The sequence below is a fragment of the Fringilla coelebs genome (genome assembly GCF_963513975.1).
Source record: "Fringilla coelebs genome assembly, chromosome: 3".
NCBI classification, from domain to species: Eukaryota; Metazoa; Chordata; class Aves; order Passeriformes; family Fringillidae; genus Fringilla; species Fringilla coelebs.
The window spans coordinates 6,028,045-6,047,604 of NC_140030.1; the positions used below are offsets into that span (position 1 = coordinate 6,028,045).

General features: G+C 36.3%; 2 protein-coding genes across 5 annotated transcripts in view; one reads left to right on the top strand and one right to left on the bottom strand.

Moving 5' to 3' along the window:
* Positions 1–19,560, bottom strand: part of SUPT3H (SPT3 homolog, SAGA and STAGA complex component) — a 253,578-nt gene that overhangs the window by 230,929 nt on the left and 3,089 nt on the right. For all 3 annotated transcript variants that reach the window (XM_084203335.1, XM_084203336.1, XM_084203337.1), the window contains exon 2: positions 12,133–12,227. In XM_084203335.1, the coding sequence (XP_084059461.1) occupies positions 12,133–12,227 (95 nt within the window). The remainder of the gene's footprint in view (positions 1–12,132; positions 12,228–19,560) is intronic.
* The window catches only part of RUNX2 (RUNX family transcription factor 2), a gene marked incomplete at both ends in the record, with an annotated part of 213,030 nt that overhangs the window by 14,827 nt on the left and 178,643 nt on the right, over positions 1–19,560 (top strand). The window lies entirely within an intron of this gene.

Genomic DNA, 19,560 nt, shown 5'->3' on the forward strand with positions numbered 1-19,560 from the left:
ATATATATGTTGTTACATTAATTATAAGCAAGCATATCAGAATAACTTCAGTAATTTAAATTGTAACTACTGTACTAGGCAAAACCTGAACTGCAGAGGTTTAAAAGTGTGCTGACACCTATTCCTTCAGTTCAAACACACTGAAAGCTTTTTGAAGTTTAAAACTCACTGCAATAAATTTTTCTCTACCCTTGACCATAATAGGTGGACTACTTTTTGAATTTCTCAACTCCAGGAGTGGCAGATATATTCTTGTAATCAGCACTGAAATATCCCCAACATCTTTGTTTTCAGCTGCAACAGAAAGAAATGAGTCTTTCACCAACCACAAATAAAAACACATGAATATTACCTCTCTTATAGGATTAAAGTAGCAGCAGCTGTTCTTCATGCTTTCATCACCCCACATTTAAAGCAACAAAAGACTACCAAAATAGCAGCAACAGCTCTCATCAGCTGGAGAGGATGTTGGCTTTTCAGTGTAGGGCATGTGAACTGTTAGTGATAGAGCTACCAATACTTGTCTTTAATAGTAGATGCTTATACAAGAAACATGTGGCACACATGGAAAGCCACATGGCAAGCTAACATGTAGCAAAAGATGATAGAAAAAAAGTCTAATTCCTACTTTATTTTTATTAAGACAACTATCTTCACTTGTGTGTGAACGGAGGAAACAGCATTGCCAACAGAAAAATCAGACATCCTTACAGATAGCAAACACATTTCACTATCACCTACTTCAATCAGACTAGAAAAGCTTTATTAAAACAGATGAGAAGACAAAGGGCTCCATTTAAAACTAAATGATGTCCAGAAGTTTCTGCCATTAATTTTCAATTTACAAAATAGCATTAAAAATTCTGTTTCAAAAGGATCATAATGATAAATCAATTAATAACTTTCCCTAAAACTGTATGACACTATAGAGAGAAGTCTTTTTGTGAAAGAAATGAAATGCCCCCTAAACAGTTCAATCAATCTGTGTTTAAAGAAGCCATTTTCAAAATTTTGGTCTGTTTTTCTGGATTAATCTAAACATTAAAGAAAAATAGCTGGTGGTTTGGGCTTTTGATTTTTATCTGTCTTAAGAATTCAAAGATAAATATTACCATCGCAATCCTGGCTCCGGAAAAATACTTTACTTGAATATTTAAACACTGCACTGCTTTTTCAAAAATAATTCTATAATTCATTAGAAAGAACCCCCTAGAGTTTCATCTCTCCTTCTATAACTTGATCACTTATCTTTTCAGTCATCTGAACCATAACAGGACTCAACAGATACCGAGTTGTCACTTTAAAGTCAGCGCTGGGCACACAACTGCAGCAGTATGTGAGCGTACCTGGGCAGCAAAGCAGGAGATCCTGCCAGTGCAAACTCACAGGCAGAGCTTGTTTTAATATATTGCTTTCCAAAAGAGAGTTTCATTCTTGAAGGAATAAAACTGGCATTTAACAGGGAAACAGAGAATAGAGAAGTTTGCCAACCTCTACAGAGCTTTTCTCTTGAAGTCACCAGATATGCATCGAGCCCTGTTTAACTTGTATTAAAGCTAGTTCAGTTGAGCAGATTTCAGTTTTCACCACATAGGACTATTTCCTTGTAATTCCATTGCAGTCGGCACAAACAGACCTAGGAGAGCCTAGTCCAGGACCAACACTATTTCTGCAACTCTCCCAACACATCCCATTCAATGACAATCAGCATTTATACCTCTACAGTTTTTAAAGAAAACTTACATGCAGCTAATTTTAACGGCGTTATTTGTATTAGGTGTTCCAGACCTACACAGATGTTGATTTCCACAACTAATCTATCAAAAGCAAAACTAGAATTACTGAGACTCTAAATAAAGAGACAAAGTTACTTGTCTGCCTTCACTGTTATTGATTGAACTGACTTATCAATTTATTAGAGAAAATGTAGGAGAAAGATCTGATTGTAGTAAATCTACACATATACATTAAATTGGAAGTTACTATGCAGTAGAGGAATTAAAGGATGTTAAGAAAATGTATTTCCACAGATTACCCTCTTCCTACCTCCTAACATATTTACTCCCATGTTTCCTCACAGACAGCCAAGTAGATTCATATGAACTGGAAATTAGTAAAGTGCTATGCTTGTATATAAGCCTATATATACACAACATGCAGAGAAAGAAATAGACAAAACTTATTTTAAAGAAAACATGAATACCTTGTTTTTCTAAAAAAAACCAAGAGGAGTAGAGGGATATTTTTTCATCCTTTCCAATACTTTATCAAGTCTCCAGGTTTGCTCAAACTCCTTACTTTAAAAAATTCTTACATAGTAACCTTTAGAACAATAGTAGCCATATAAAACATACTCTGGTTTTAACAGTAACACAAAACATTTTACCATAACTCAGAACAACGACTGTACAATAATAATTATCTCTTCTTTTATGCAGGTTCTCAAAAAAATTAGAAACAGATAAGAGTGTTTGTGGGGAGAAGAGGTGGGAGGTATTTAACATTACATAATATTTTTTCAGGGAAATATGCAGAATTATTCCAATGTCTACATTTTTAAATACATAATAGCAGGAGCTTTGTAGTCTAACAGAAAAAGTAGTCATAGGTACGGAGTCACATATTAAACCACATTGATACATACCTTCCATAAAGACTATGTATTTTCTCCTCTTAACTTGGCTAGTGAAAGGGACTTCCCAGAAAATCAAAATCTAATTTTATTTAGTAATTTTAGACGCTGCTTAATATTAAAGTCTAGTCTACATTTAAAAGTATTTCCAGAATAATTACAGTAGCTTAGCTATATTGGAAAAAGCAGTCTACTACTGTAGCTATAGCAGTTATGCCAAGCAGATTATAAAATAAGAGCATTTCTCTCACATAGTTGTGGAGCAATGAGACCTAATGTTTGAATCTGGTAGGTTGGACCAAATGACCTCCAGACATCCCCTCCAACCTTAATTTTTCTAGGATTCCATTTGATGAGATTATTATTTAACTGGTGCAGGAATACTGGCAAGGCACTGGGAATGAGTGTGTATGTACCCATTTAAATGAAAATCCATACAACATAAGCAGCACAAGCTGACCCCTCAGGTTATTGATTGCCTGTGAGTAATTCAGAATATAAAAGCTACAAGATTGGTTTAGAAGGGAACTACCTTATTTGCAGAATTAACATGGATCTTTTTCAATACAAAAGTATTAACTACTTTAATAGGAAAAAAATAATTCATTAGCTTTCTCCCACACTTAAAACAGCCAAACACATTTATTTATACTTTGTGGAATTAAAATTTCTTCCTGTAAGGCTTTTTTAAATTAGTATTTACACATCATCTGTTCATGCTATCTGGCTGTGCTTCACCAAAAGCACAGCAAGATAACAGCACTTAGACTTGTACTTGATATTCTAAAGGCTTTAAACCCAAACAAGGAGTCAAATATAGACTGATACACAATGAAGTATTACTGTAGTTTCTAAATGGATAGTCATGCTTTATTTCAGGACCAAAATATACTCCCTCAAAATGTTTTATCCAAATGGCTCTGAATCATAGTAAAAACAAAACAAAGGACATCTGCTAGCAATATACCATTGGTACAAAATTAAGTACTTAACACGCTGTCCTTTCCAGGGTCACGATGCAGTCTATTAAGGGTCTATAGATTTTCTGCCTTTTTTCAGGGGGAAAAACTGTCATGGATGTTGCCTTTTTAAGTAAGAAAAAGGCCCACTCACAAGCAATCCTGCGCTTCTTCAGAAATACTCATTCAGTCTAGAAACAGAGGATGATTCAAAACCACAACTACTCAATTTTCTAAAGGTTGTACAAATCGTGTTGGGGGAAAGGGGAGAAAAACAATCTGAGCTAAAAATAAGTAACAAAGAAACATTATCATTCAGAGAAGGGTACATTAGGTCAGAAGCTGCTGCTTTTTAACACCAGAAAGTCCTGAGAGCTTTTTGTCCAAAAACTGAAGAAGCAAAAGAAGCCACCAAGTCAAGAGAGCAAATAAGTTGTTTCCTCAGCACTTTCTACAGAAGCAAAAAGAACTTTAATCACAAACATGTCTTTGGTAGTGTTTTTTAAAACTAAAACCAGGTCATTGTTAACATCTTAAAGAAATGGCCAACATTATTTTGCGTAATGAATTAGCACATATCATTAGACCATTCTCCTTCTTGTCCTTTCTCCACCCACTTCCCACTTTGCCACTGTCCTTACTGCGGTTTCTGCCATCCAGTTTTATCAAAACTATGAAATTATTATTTACCATTTCTGGAGTCAAGCTGCAAGAAACACTGTTCAGTTACTTCACAGCCCTGGGAGCTGTGGAGGGGAAGGTGGGTTCCTTTCTAATCACTGCAATGCCTTCATGTGTCATTAAAAAAGGAATACATGAAAAGATCAAATACTGGTCTATGGGATTTACAAGTAAACATCATATAAAGAGACAGTGACATTTAGTATGTAGTATATTATACAGATTCTTTTTTCATACCTCATATATGTAACAAAGTCAAATAATAGAGTAAGATTAATCTGATAAAAATTAAAACTACAATAAAGCTATTTATACATCTACATTTTTAAAAATGGATGGTGTCATGTACTCCAAGTACTAGAATCTATGCAGGAGGATAAATATTCCATCTATCATTATTTAGCTGGTTCATTGTAAGTCCCAGAGCCAGTGTGGGATGGATCCAAGGATAAACTAATCACCTTCCAGACCAATTTAGGGAGAACGTCATAGTCTAAATTACTATGTTGAACTCACAATGATAGAGAAAAACAAGCACATTTCTGTAACTGCTCAGCTCAGGGCTGTCAGGCACCTCTGAAGAGATGGACACGTACCAGGGAAACAGACTTCAGCATCACTCCAGCAAAATCTGGGGAGGATAATACAGCTTTTGTGCTTTAGGAAAAAAAGTTAAAAAAATATATAATTAAAAAGACAAGCAGTGGCCTCCAGTGCCACAGAGCTGAGAGCTGAATGAGCCAGAAATATCTCCTACAGGGAAGTGTCACTCAGTCACCTGGGACATGCAGCAACCGGCACGTTCCTCCTTCTAACTCCGGTCACCTACGGACATCCAAACTGTACATTTTCAATTAATTACCTAATCCAGCTGGAAATAATTCCATGGGGCAGAATAACTTCAGAAGAATCAAAAAGCCAAGCACAGCTGTAATGTCCCCCTTGCTGCTGCTCTCTATAGACAAATAGAGTCCTGTAACAATATTGTACACTATGTATAATCAGTGGTGTCAAATTAAATGCGACTAAAACAAACAGACTGCAAATGATGCAAGAAGCTGCAATTTAAAGATTTCAGCAGCATCTGCCAGTTATGGTCACAGTTAAAGCTAAACTGGATTTTCAGGTTCAGTCTCCTAGAACTAATGTATTACAATTTATTACACTGGGGAAATAAAAAAAGTTTTAAAATGCTGAATTTAATTATCATATTAATTTATGGCTTAATCAGTATTTGGTTACAATATTTATGTCTTCACTCAAGTAGGGCAAATCGTTTCCAAATTTTATAATCTTTTACTTAGGTACTAGATGATACCTTAAAGCAACCTGTCAAAACCTGAAACCAGAAAGTTTCAGGAATTTAAGCTCAAAATCCTGGAACCATATATCTTAAAATATTTCAATTCAAAACAAAATTTCAAACACAGGAAGCTTGAGAAGCTGCATGCAACTCAGAACAAACTGAGCAGAAGTGAGGACACAGTAAACTTAGAGAAACTGTTCTCATACTTAGCAAAACTGATTTCACAAATGAACTGCAAAACTCACATTAACTTTGAACTGACAAGAGAAAAATAAAGTACTAGTAGAGCAGAAACACAAGACACACATAACCCAGACTAATGCTAAACTTCAGCTAATTCTGTTTATAGAAAAAGCTGTTACCCAGATTAATATCTCCAGTCTTCCCTCATAAAAACATCCTTCTCGTGTTTCTTTTTCAGACTGAGTACAAATGTAATTTTTAAATTATTTGCAGAAATGTTCCTTCATAATTCCGTACAGACACTCAACAATGTCTTTGCTCTATGTGCGTGTACTACTCAATGTGTTAATTAAGATCCTCCATCACCTCTTGGTCTTTCATAAATAGGGACACGATACTCAGCAAAAACAAAGAGAAAGAAGCAAGAGATAAAATGAGTGTTTTTCAGACTGTTTGACACTAATAAGGTCAAGATCAGGTTGTATTTCAAGTGAATTCCACTACTAAAAGGTAAAATGAAACTGTGCTATTACAAAAGAGAGGTCTAAAATAACTACACTTTAAATGCAGTACAGAAACGTGGAAGCCCGAAAAATGAATTTCCAAATAGCTTTTCTGAAACTCTCTCCATTTCAGCTCTTACATCTTTTATTAACAGTTCTGCAAACGCTATCAGGCCTCCTCAGCAAAATCCTGTTGAGCTAAGTGCTGTGCAAAGAAGAGACTCTGCCTTTAAAAGCTTAAAAATACCACATCCGCATCAGAAAAAGCTGTAGTAATTTCTCTCTAATGAATTTCCTTCCTGTATTTCATCCTACCTATAAAAGGAAAACTTAGTTTTGGCCCTAGTTTTCTATCTCATACCACTCTTGCCTCATGCATTTAATGAGGTAGATAGGAACAGCCACACATGATCTGATAACCACGTACCACATCTGCTGCCACTGCCCTTCCATCATCTCTACCAAGGGGGAAAGTGCTCCCTGCGTGTTTGCAGGGAAGGGTTTCAGCTCAGTAGGCTAAACTGGTTATTTATTTTTAAACAGTGCAATCTCAGCACAATTTTGGGTTCAAATATGGTAAACAAGTATGGGACAGAAGAGAGAAATTCTTTACAGTCCCAAATTACAGTCTGGTTAACCAAAACGCTCCCTCAGCCAGGTCATTACTGATGTTTTCTTCCACCATCATGCCAAACGAACTATCCAAAGTCAGATGATTTTACTGATCAACTTCAAAGCAAAGATGGATAAACAAACAACCAAAAGAAGCCATAAGGTATCAGTCACAGCAGGGCAGTGCAAATACTACCATATTTCATCATACAGAGTGATATAATAAATAACTACTAACATTCAGCCCAAGCACACGCTCATTTTGTGCTAGACAAATTCTGGACTATTTTATTAAAAACAATCATCTAGACTGTCCATTCAGCATAACTTCCTAGTCCCTATAATCATTTACTTGTTTCAAATAGAATGAAGGTCTGCATGAGCTCAGCATTCCATGAAACCTAAGACATATGAAAGCCAACACACTAAAAACTTTTTCCTGGGGAAGAACTGAACCTGGCATGGGGGAAATGGCAGCTCCCATCTTTGTATCTGCCTCACAGGATGAGTCAAGCTGACACATTTAGATGTATTAGAAAAACAAAAGAATAAAACAACAAAGTAATCAAGGGCATAGTTTAACAAATGTAAACTGGACTTGCAGCAACAAATCCCATTGTCACAAAGAGATGCAAGAAAAACATTTGTGTTTTGAAGATTAGATAACAAAATTAGATGTTTATCAAAAACCCAGTAGCCAGCTGACCTTAACAGCTAGCAAGACTGGCAAACATTTTGTACAGTATCTAGAAACCAGAGAATTTATTTTAAAAGCCATCTTATTAAGTGACATAGAGAAATCCTTTGGGTAAAATGTTCAATGGTCCTATAAAGAGCCCGAAATGCATACTGCGTATCTTTTAGTTAGCATGCAATGTGAGTAACTGGAAGTATTTGGGTGATTATGGTATTCACAACTGGATTAACACACAAACACAAACCAGTCTAGCAAAGCACAGCTCTTGAATCACAGCATTCTTTAGTGCTACATGGAGTGGGCATTTCTTCACCACTGAGCAACAAGCTCCCTGAAGTTTCTAACTGATAAGAAAACACTGTTTTACCATATGTAAGAACTATTGTTATCAAACAGAATTTTCATTTCTGCATATGAAAATAAATTTAGCATCAGATACTAGAAGAAATCAATGAGATCTTCCAGGGATTCAGTGATGAACAAACTGTAATCAAAGTCAAGTCAGCAGAGGTTATCCAAATACATTGGTGGGAGGACACATCAGTTCAGAGGCCATGCTTCCTATTATTTGATTGCACATTCAAAAATTTAGAATGATATTCCCTAAGATGTTGCCATCTCAGAATGGATGAGAAATCCTAAATAAGTAAAAGCCCTAAAGACAATTTATTTGATTGACAAGTTTGCCAGGTTGCAACAGGTAATAAATTCTATATTTTATAGCTCATGCCTTATATAGGAAAAAAAATACCAGGCAGTGTTTGCAAGCCTGAAATAAAAATTCATTTATTCTAGATACTCCTTGAGTGACCAGAGGTATAGAACTACTATTTACTACCCAGTCTAAAATGGGAAATACTATTGACAATATTACAAAACCACTCATATGCTTTAGTAACAGAGATCATGTAAATATCCCAAGAGTCAGGGAGACACGGTCAAAGAGTCTTAATAAACTAAAGATTTAAGAACTGGCCCCAATTCTTACCAAGTCTCTCCCATAATTTTTTGAATGTTAAAAAAATTGAAAAATACATTATTATATTCATGAAGAAAAAGGGAATATGAAGAATTTATTAGTAACTCTATTACACACTGACACAACACAGTGTAACAGAGGTGAGTATAAGCTACAAGCTGGAGGAAGTTGAGTAAGAACGGCATTTGAAACACCTGAACACATTTTCACTGTCTGGAAAGCCACAATCAATTAGAAGCAGTAATTTGATATCACAGCAAAGCACATTATTGCTTTAATATTCACCTCTGCAAATACAGTCAATAACCAAAAAGACTTAAACCAAATTAAAACATTGTTTTCCTCAATACTTTCACCATTACAATTTATCCTTATAACCTTATACCATCAAATTTTGATTTTTGGTATGAAGCATATCACAAAAGCTAATTAAGAAACTTCAGATCACAGTAATTATATATTTTTTTTTAAATGGTTAAGATAGCTTTGAGAAATCAAAGCATTTTACTGAAGGGAGATAAAAACCTCCCTCTGTAGCTGCAAATTGTTCAACCTAAGTTTTTAGACTGTCACGGTTTCCAGAAATTCACTCCGCAAGTAGTGCTTATACTGGAAAATAGATGATCTCTACCAAATTATGAATTTTAATGGCTACGGTGAAATCAGCATGGTTGTGAATCTACTGGGCAGAACTGTAATTTAAGTGCAACCCACCTAACATGAGCAGTTAGTTTGGAAACAGGCTGTAGATCAGCCAAAGTTAAGTAAAAGAAACCTCAGCAAAATGCACTAGATGTACTGAAAACTCTTCTTTTAAATTATTAACACCTACTGCTGTACACTCAGTGGTACCATAATAAAAAATCCAAATACAAATAAAGTATGTAGTAGTTGAAGCAAGCTCTACATAGCACTTTTCTCTTTTAAATTAGTATAACATAAATATAATTTGATTCCAAAGTCTAAAAAATTAAAATGTAACTATGCAAAAGATACTGCACTGCAAACTGACTTGTGTTTGGATGATCTGTGACAATCTGATTAAGAAGCATTCTTCTTAAGGTAATCAGCAATGCAGTATCACCAAGTACACAGTGTAATTTAGGCATCATACAAACCAGATTCTTTTCTCAGCAAACACAAAAATTTCTTGAAATCTAAGGACATATCTTATATATTCTTAAAGGAAAAACAGAATAAAGTAAAGTATCTATGTATACAACGAAAAAGTTGTACATATTTTGAGACAGCTTTTTTTGCAGTATTTTATGATTTCAAGACTCCTATGTATTTCTTGCCTTCTCAAATAAATCAGAAAAACCCTTCTGAGCGTATCATAAAAACACAATTCTACAATAGAATTCAGTTCATTCCCTTACAATGCCATGGTTCAAAAATAGGTGTAGTGTATCTAACAGATGTAGCATATGAATAACCTCCTCACCTTAAATGTGATTACTCACAAGCTTAACATTACATGTAAATTTAAGCATTCCATGGAATTAAACACTGGCTCAACACTTCTGTGCTGTAAATTATACACTAATCAAAGATACCATCTTCAGACCATGAGTATTCTTATTCAGAGATTTCCAGATGTTGCCCCTGGATTACAACAGGATTTGATATTTTACTCCAAATAGACTTTCTCTTCTTTCTGCCTTTTAAATCCCTAAAATCCAACAGCCCATTTTTAAAATCAACATAAACTACTATATGACATTCTGGATTAGCACTTAATGTCTCTACATGACTTATTTCTCAAAAGTTCATCTTCTTGCTGCACATATTTTGTTGAGAAAAGTAGGGCCAGTTGAAGTTACCCTTCATATTACTCCATGAAAACTATAGCAAATAGGTGACCCTTCTCTTGACAATTAAGAAATTAGGCAGAGATAGCTTATATTTTCTTTTCTTTAAGATGTTACCTTTTCTGCATTGCATTGCTCCAGTCTTAGGCATTTCCCAGGATCTTAAGATGTCAGCAATAATTTGTTATAAATCGCCTAAATGGGAGAATCTGTAACTTCCTAAATCACATCGTTTATAAAAAATGTCAGCTTCTGTCAGAGCACAGAAAGTTCTTTTAAAGGCATAACTTCATTTTATGGCCCTGGCCAAAGGAAACAGCTGTCTTTTTTTTCCCCCGCATGGTTCATCCCTGGCACTCTATCATTTTCAAGTCTCCCTTTTTTTTCCACAGCAAACAATAAAAATTTAAGCTTCAATGTGCTCACTGCAGTCAAGGAATTTCCTCAGTTCCTACTAGTTTAATGAAGCTGTGAAATATGTTACTCTGGAGCACAGATGATCTGTTTGCACAGCTTTCAAAGGATAACTGCACCAGTTCTGAAGCAAAGGGAAAATAGCTATTCCTTCCATTTATATGGCCAACAATAACTTCTACATTCTGACAGAATCGTGTGTACACTGGCGGGGAAGGGGAGTTTCAAAACACTTTATCAGGAAGTCCACAATCCAATAAAATGCAGGCTCCCCAGATACTGATCCAAACTGATGCACAGGATTTGACTCTTTAGTTTTATTTTTTAAACACAGTTAAAGGTATTGCTCTCAACCAAGAACAACAGCTGTATTTTTCAGAATAGATGACCTTAATAGATGTGAACAATTAGCAAACAGAATTCTCTTGAAGAAGAGAGAGCATTACTATTATTCTATCCAAAGAAAACTAAATACAGTAGAACACTGGGTCTGTCACAATGTACTCATCTATATTAGAAGATCCAATGCAAAAGGCAACACTCTTATTTACATTATATTGAAAAATACTCTCAGTGGAAGGTATCTCATTATCCATCCAACAACAAACTAGTAATCTCATAAGGACACTTAACTGAAAACAAATTGCACCTTTCACTTTTGCAAAGGGAATTCTTTATAGAATTTAAATGGAGACAAGTAACTCCTTATGCATCCTCTGCCCATGTAGTAAATCAGGTGAGAAATTGTTACACAAGAGTGAAGGCAAGCTGACAACACATGACTAAAAGCAACACAGCTTTACTCTCACAACCAAATTACAAAATCATATAATATCACAGCTTGAACCTGCATTTCTGAGAATCCAGCATTCATTTAAAAGAATAAGTAACTTATTTAACAAATTTGCTTCTTGTCTGGCAAACCCCAGTTATTTACAAGCATTCCATATCATAATTTCATCAGCAATATTATGATCTCAGCAATTTATCTCTCTGTATTAGCACTTAAGGATGTTAATAAAAAGTATTTATTAAAAAACATGTCTATGACAACAGGAAGCTTAGCTTTCTTTGATGAAGGGCTGAGAAACACAGGACTCTAAAGACTTCTAAGCAAATATTAAAAACACATTTCTTTACTCAGCAACATTCACTCTCCCTTCAATAGAGGATGTGGGTTTTATTTACCCCAGTAATCTCTGAATGTTTTACAAATCAGAAGTAAAACACTAACAGTTCCATCACTAACACCTGCTCTTCTTCCCTCCATCACCCTTACTCACACATTCTAAGAAATCAGGTAAAAGATGAATACACAATGCAGATGCTGCCAGACAGCTTAACTGACTACTCACATCATACTCTGCAATTCAAGTGTAAAGCTTGTTGATTTTCTTCCACTGCTTGCAGAGGCAATTGCCGACATCGGGCTGGCCACGGTGCTGCTCATCTGGGTAAACAAAGAAATAACAGCACTTACAATACTTCTATTTCATTTCCAAGATGGCACATATATGCTTCACACTAGATAGTTAAAAGGCAGAAAAGATATTTGGAGTAACATGGAAGATAAAGGGTCTGCATGCAAAAAAGAAGCCTCTAAGAGACAATAGAAAGCTTGAGTTGATGTTTACTGTAAACAAAGTACTGGAAACATGTACTATTTCTAAAATAATGATTTAGAAGTACCCTAAAAAGTACCAGTGCTTAAAAGCATTAAGATAAAAACACCGCTACTCTGGAATAGATTGTATTCACAGACACCAGAATCTCTGCTGCCCGATCATCCTCTTGCATTCCTGCATATCCTAACCATCAGTAAATCATACCCACACCATCTCCAACAAAGCCAAAGAGATTCTCACAAAAAGCCAGCTAAAACTTTATGAGCACAGAGATAAGAGACTTCCTTTACAAAACACCCCCTTCACATACGCAACTTAAATTCTTCAAACAGAAATGCATTAGAAAGAGTGAGACCCAACCACCATTAAAATACTCATAGCTCTGAAGGTACTATCTTTACAAAAAGCATTTTACAGCTTTTCTATATAAATATCTCATTCAAGAACTCCAAAGCAAATACAGGACAATTTTCTTTATATTCTATTATGTAATTAATAAATCTAAATTTTCCTCTTTAACAATATGTAAGTCAAATTGTAGCAGCATGTTGTTACAGGGTCTTCACATAAATGGCTTTGAGCTATTTAATTTTTAAAAATAGTATCATTTTCTAAAGGACTGACGAATTTTATTATGGAAAATTCCATTAATATGGACAAGGGAGTCTCATTTTTCTCTCCAAAAAAAAATAATACAAAACTGCATACTGTGTAAATCCCTGACAAACAAGATTTATTCTCACTATATTTCTTAGTCTTCTAGTTTGCTACACACTAGTAACAGTTGAGTTGTACTGCTCATTTCTTGCACTATTAGTAGTAGTGACCATAAAAGCTCTATACTGCCATAGCCTGCTGTGCTGTAAGAGATTCTCTCTCTCTCTCCATTTCAAAATTTAAAGGGTAAGATTGTTCTCTAAAATAGAAATCCACTCTAGGGCAGCATGTTCCAATGTTTGACCACCCTTTCTGTGAAGAAGCTTTTCCCAACATCTAAACCTCCCTTGGCACAACTGGAGCCTGTTTCCTCTTCTCCTACAGCTTTGTACACAAGTGAAAAGCAGAACCCCACCTGGCTGTCTCCTCCTGTCAGGGAGCTGTGCAGAGACAAAGTATTCTCTCTGAGCCTCCTTTTCTCCAGGCTGAGCCCCTTTCCCAGCTCCCACAGCTGCTCCTCCTCAGACCTGTGCTCCAGGCCCTTCCCTGGACACGCTCCAGCCCCTCAATGCCCTTCCTGAGCTGAGGGGACAGAACTGAACACAGCCCTCAAGGCGACCTCAGCAGTGCCCAGCACAGGGGACAGTCACTGCCCTGCTCCTGCTGCCATAGTATTGCTGGTGCAAGCCAGGCCTTCATGGCCACCTGGGCACAGCTGGCTCAGGTTCAGCTGCTGTTGACCAGCACCTCCAGGTCCTTTCCCACTGAGCAGCTTTTCAGCAACTCTGCCCCAGCCTGCAGGACTGCACCAGGTCATTGAGACTTAAGTACAGCATCCAGTACTTGAACTCCTTGAACCTCATAAAACTGGCCTTAGTCAATTAATCCAGCCCTTCCAGATCCCTTTGTATAGCTTCCCTACCCCACCCAACTTGGTGTCATAAGTTTAATTTTTTTATTAATGCTTTCATGTAGATTATCAGATTTCAGTTCATCTTCAGGCAGATTCTAATTTAGGTCCCCATCCTGCAAGCACTTACGCACATGTGTAACTTGAATCACAAGTTTACTCCCACTCAAGTCTGATTTTAATCACATGAGTAGTTACACACAAGGCTAAAGTGTTGTCAGGATCCTGCCATAATCAGCAGTTACCAGTCATCTAACCTAAACAGTCAAATTAGTGATTTTTTTAAATAAAAAACAAGTAAAAACTCATTAACAAAGAAAGGTGTCAGTATTTATAGGAAAGTCCTATATAGCCATGGAAGGGAGTTAAGAGGAAGCTGCCTTTGTACCCACCATAGCAGAAACAGCCTAAAGATTTAGAAATTTCTATGAATTTGATTGTCCATCATTTCATTGGGACTAATTAGGATTAATTTTACTAGCTGTATTTTTATATCCAATACCACAGTACCAATATTCCTAAATAGAGAATCAACGGTGTATTCATTAAAAAGTAAATAACGTTCAAAGATTTAAGGAGGTTTTTTTTTTCCAATTTAGAGCTTTTTAAAATGAATTACATCACTTGAAGCATGTAACTATTTTCTTTGAACATCCATGACAGAGATTGTGCTTTACCCATGAGGTTCTGTTCTGCTAATTTATGAAACATTCTCCCAAAATTCTCAAAAACCATCAGGCCCAATTCCACAGCTGCCTCCTCACAACCTAAGACACCTGTGATTCATGCATGTCCTATTCTAGAGCAAATCCTTTCTTAGGTTGCTGCCCTCCCAGTGGACAAGAACAGTTCAACTAAAAAAATTTGAAGGGTTTTACATCTCAGTGGTTTGAGAGCTGAAAGCTTTTCAGCTACTGCTTCACTACAAACTTGGGTCCTCCTATTACAACAAAACGATTTAACTTTCAAATCAAGCAGGTGTACAGCATTTTCTTGACATAAAAAACCAACAGCCTGTTAGGCTTCATCAGACCCTTTACAATAATTACTTCCACAGCCCACATTTTGTTTGATGGTTTAGATAATTAACTTCTTTACACATCAAAGTCCCATCCTCCGTATGTTCTATTTCCTTTCTTCCGGACATTAAAAAAAAAATAAAATAAAATAAAAGATAATTCAAAAGCAGAAGCACTCTCAAATAAATTTTCCTCAGTAAGTACAGCTATCATGGAACTGAAAAGCCTACAGTGATCTTCAATGGGTCGATATACTGTATTTGTTTTAGCTCCAAACTGAAATGCAGCTGTTTGCCATATTCTATAAAATGAATTCAGATGTTCAGATTAAGTCACAGATTATTTCAATGTGCTGCATTTTAATCATGAACTCTAGCAAGAAGATAACTTCTGATTAACACTATTTGGACTGGTAATTTTGAGTTCCTATCCAAGCAGGCTCAGCTTTTAAAAATACTTTTCTCCTAAGTAAAACATTGCAACCAAATGCATAGTAAAATACACACATTCAAAGGTATATATAAACACTAATATAAATGTTTAAAAGCATCTACTCTAATGTACTGCTATGTCTTGTACATTGAAGAGTCATAACAGAAAACACTTGTTCCACATGAATCAGCAGAGCAAAATTTATCAGTTGAGGGAAACAAATTTTAAGTCATTTCTCATCAGGTTTAGGCCCATCCCTCTCACCACAGTAAGATACCTGGGTAGATTTCTGTTTCATAACCCTCCCTCATATTCATATCCACTCTGAAATTACCAAGCAATATTAACTTACACTAACTTTCCTACAATCAATAAGTAATCTGTATAACCCATGTATTTATTCAAGATCCAGCTCAGAGACATAAAAATTGGAATTCCAGTGCTCCTAAAACATGATATAAGGATTATACATTTAGGCAATATCCTATACTATATTAACATGTAAATGTGTATATAAAATCATACTTTCAAACCCAAACCATTCTGTAGCGTCTTACAACTCATCTCATTCCAATGCCCTGCCTTGTACAGGGACACCTTCCTTCACACCAGGTTGCTGAGGGCCCCACCCTAGCTGGCCTTGAACACTTCCAGACACGGGGCTGAAACCCTGAAACCACTCCTCTGTTCCAGTGCCTCACCACCCTCACAACAAAGAGCTTCTCTTTTTCTAATCTTAACCTCCCCGTTTCAGCTTCAAGCCATTCTCCCTTCTCCCATCACTGCACACCCTCTCCAGCTCTCTTGGAGCCCCTTCAGGTACTGGAAGGTGCTGAGAGGTCTCCCCTTCTCCAGGCTGAACAGCAGAGACTCAGTCAAGGCTTTAGAGACACTACTCAGACACCTTCACCAATCCCCACTGCTGAAATGTCACGCAAAGATGGAGGAGAAAGATGCACCCAAACAGTCACTACAGAACAGTCCTCTAACAGACAGTCTGACAGCTGATCCAACTCACTCAGGAAGAGCAAAAGTTAATAGTAATACAGTTTTCACTTCACCACAAGGAAAAAAAATACCTAAGTTTGCACTGGGTCAGTTTAAAACAAATGTGGATTTGCAGAGATTCCCTCTGATGTCTCTTTATAGGCTAAAGAAGGTGAAGGATTACAAAAAAATAGAATCCCTGCAAAAATTTTTTACACTGAATAACACAGAGTAGAAGTTACCATTACAATGATTTAATTCATCAAGCATACATCTAACATGGTTATCACATCAGTCTTTTCATAAACACATTTTGCATATAGCCCAAAACCATGCAAAAACTTAAAGACTGACAAATTTTCATTTATATAAACTCAAACAAAACAGGAAGGAAAGAAAACCAATATAACTATGAATTAACACAAAATCAAAATTAATGTTTTGGTTTCCACACCCTCTGCTTCAGAGTAATTAGATTAACTAGTCTGTTACCGCTGAGTATTTCATGGCCTCACCAGCTGACAAGAGGGTATAGGATAAGAGTCTTCTAGGACTGGAGATATAAGAACTTAATTAACTACAGGAAATACAGATTTTTGTAACTGCACTTCTTTTGAAAAACAAAAACACACCATAATCCTGCTGAACACATGCAACACTGGCTGAGTGTATGCTCAAAACTCTTATAAAAAATAAGAGCACATATACTGTTTTGCTTGTCACCCACTCTCCCAGTAGCACAAAGTAACTAAAAATTAAAACACTAAGCATGAAGTCCTTAAGTACTCCTGAGCTGTTCAAGCAGTCTGGAACTAGAAACACTCTAAAGGGTCTCAGATAAGTACAGTGCATGTGTGACCTAAGATTTACAACAAAGTAATGACTGATAGCACACAACGAAATTATCATCCTCTAGCCTGTTCAGGTCAAAACTACCAGCTTTATGGGCAACAAATAAGAAATGTTCTTGCTTACAGGAAATAGGATTAATAACTTGGATATCCTCTAAGCACAGCATCTTAAAAAGCCAAGCAGATAAAGCAAAGACACAAACTTTCAGGGAAGAGTCAGACCAAATACAGGATTAGAAGCAATCTGTGGGCAGGCAGGGACACATCTGCACCAGGTCTGCACACAAGAATATTGTTCAAAGCTCGGGTTGCAATCTCAGCTTTCTTTCATTTTTAATTAATTAACAAAGTACCACAAAGCAGAATGCATGCACTATTCATTCTAAGGGTAACACATTACATCTGCTGCTGCTGCTTCCATTTATTACTTGATAGACCAGATTCTTAGGGTAGTTTTATTTCAAACTGAATACCAGAAAGAAAAATTCATCTTACAGCTGTCAATGCACAGCCCAGCTTTCACCACCCAGACAAATAAGCATCTCATCTTTAACCATGACACTCTCTTGGAACAGAACATGCTTGGAAAGCCCACACGAATACAAGGAATACAACTGAACATAATTTGCCAGGTCCATTTAAAAGGCAATTAAGTCATTCATTCCCATGTAGAAGTTAGAGAAGAAACATGCATGGCTGATAGCAACAGGTAAAACAAATCTTCTAATACATGTAAGTGTAGATTCTCATCCAAAGAATAACACATATCCTGATGAGAACTGTCCAGTTGAACATCCCTGAAGATAAAATAATCCTTCCTGGTGTCCTTGTGCATTACTTTTACTGAAGACCTTACATGAAAGCAGTAAACAAGCATAACTTTCTCACTGACTTAGCAAGGAAAGAAAAGTCACTAAAGCAACCTCACATTAAAATAAAACCTTCTGACTCCACTGTGTGCAGTAATTGCTGTGTTTTACTCAAAATGACTCTGCATGTCCTCATATTTGAAGCTACTATTTGTCCATCCCCATGTCAGACATGACAGTTACTTAAAGCTTCTTCTAACTCAGACCACAGAATGGTCTGGACTGCTGAAAGAATACTAATACACAGATGTGACTGTTTTATTTCGGACTGGGAAATACAGAGAAGAATTTTACATGAGAGCTCTGCCTTCCCATCTGGAGGCGTTTACAAACACTTCTCAGAGTTTTCAACTCCAGTCTCACCAGAGCTCTGTCCTTCTCCAGAAGTGATACATTTGTTTTTAACAAGGAAGCAGGCAAAATCAATCTAATGTATACACCCACCTCACTCTGAACTGAATGTGCACACATTTTTGCAGAGCTTTGTGCCACATTGGCAGTTAATAGCACTGCAAATTAAGCACAAATGACTTTTTCCTTCCTTCCTAAAAATGCTTTAAGAAAACAGTGTAACAACCAAACAACCTGAAACTAACAGCCAAGTTCTCACAGCTTCCAGAATCTGACTCCTATAACCCTGAATTTATTTCAACTTACAGTTTTTTCTTAGTACACTGGTGTTACAAACCTTCTATATGAATGCTTTAATAATTGTATAGAGATGCAATTCAGTGGTCATGACCTCCCCATGGGAACCACTGGCGATTTTCAGTGAAGGAAACACAAGGTGTGCTCACAGGTCTGGGGACAATAAAAAGCGTCCAACTCATCAAGGACTTGCATACTTGATTTCAGCATGCAAGGATGAACAAGGCCCAATTATGACTTGCTCAGTATTTCACTTTTTCTGACAAGTAAAGTATTCCTGTATCAATATGCAGAGGTCAGGTTAGCCCTTACAATATGTTTTACTGCTCTTTGCCCAGCAAGCAACTCCTTTAGTGAGCATGGGTCCCTAGCTGCCTTCAGTTCCATTTAAAGTAAATTAAAATTTAAGGGTTTACTAACAGAGGTGGATTTTCTGCAAAGCATAAACAAGTTATCATTAGCTTCAAACTGTATTTTCCTTGGTATAACTTTTCTGTCTAAACCTTCACCTCTTTTTAAAATGGCATCTTCCCAACCTATCAAACTGATTACATCAACCCTTCTCCTCTTATCACCCTGAGCTGTGCTTGATTCACTATGTGATATACAAATAAAATAATTTCATAATATAGTTCCACCCTGACCTTAATTGAATATTCTAGCATATCAGGAATATGATCAAGTTATAGCATCAACATATGTATCTAAAATTCCTCATCAAGAATGAGCAGCCAAAACTATAGCTAAGATTATAAAAGAAAATTTCCAATTCTTGTTGTGGGGCT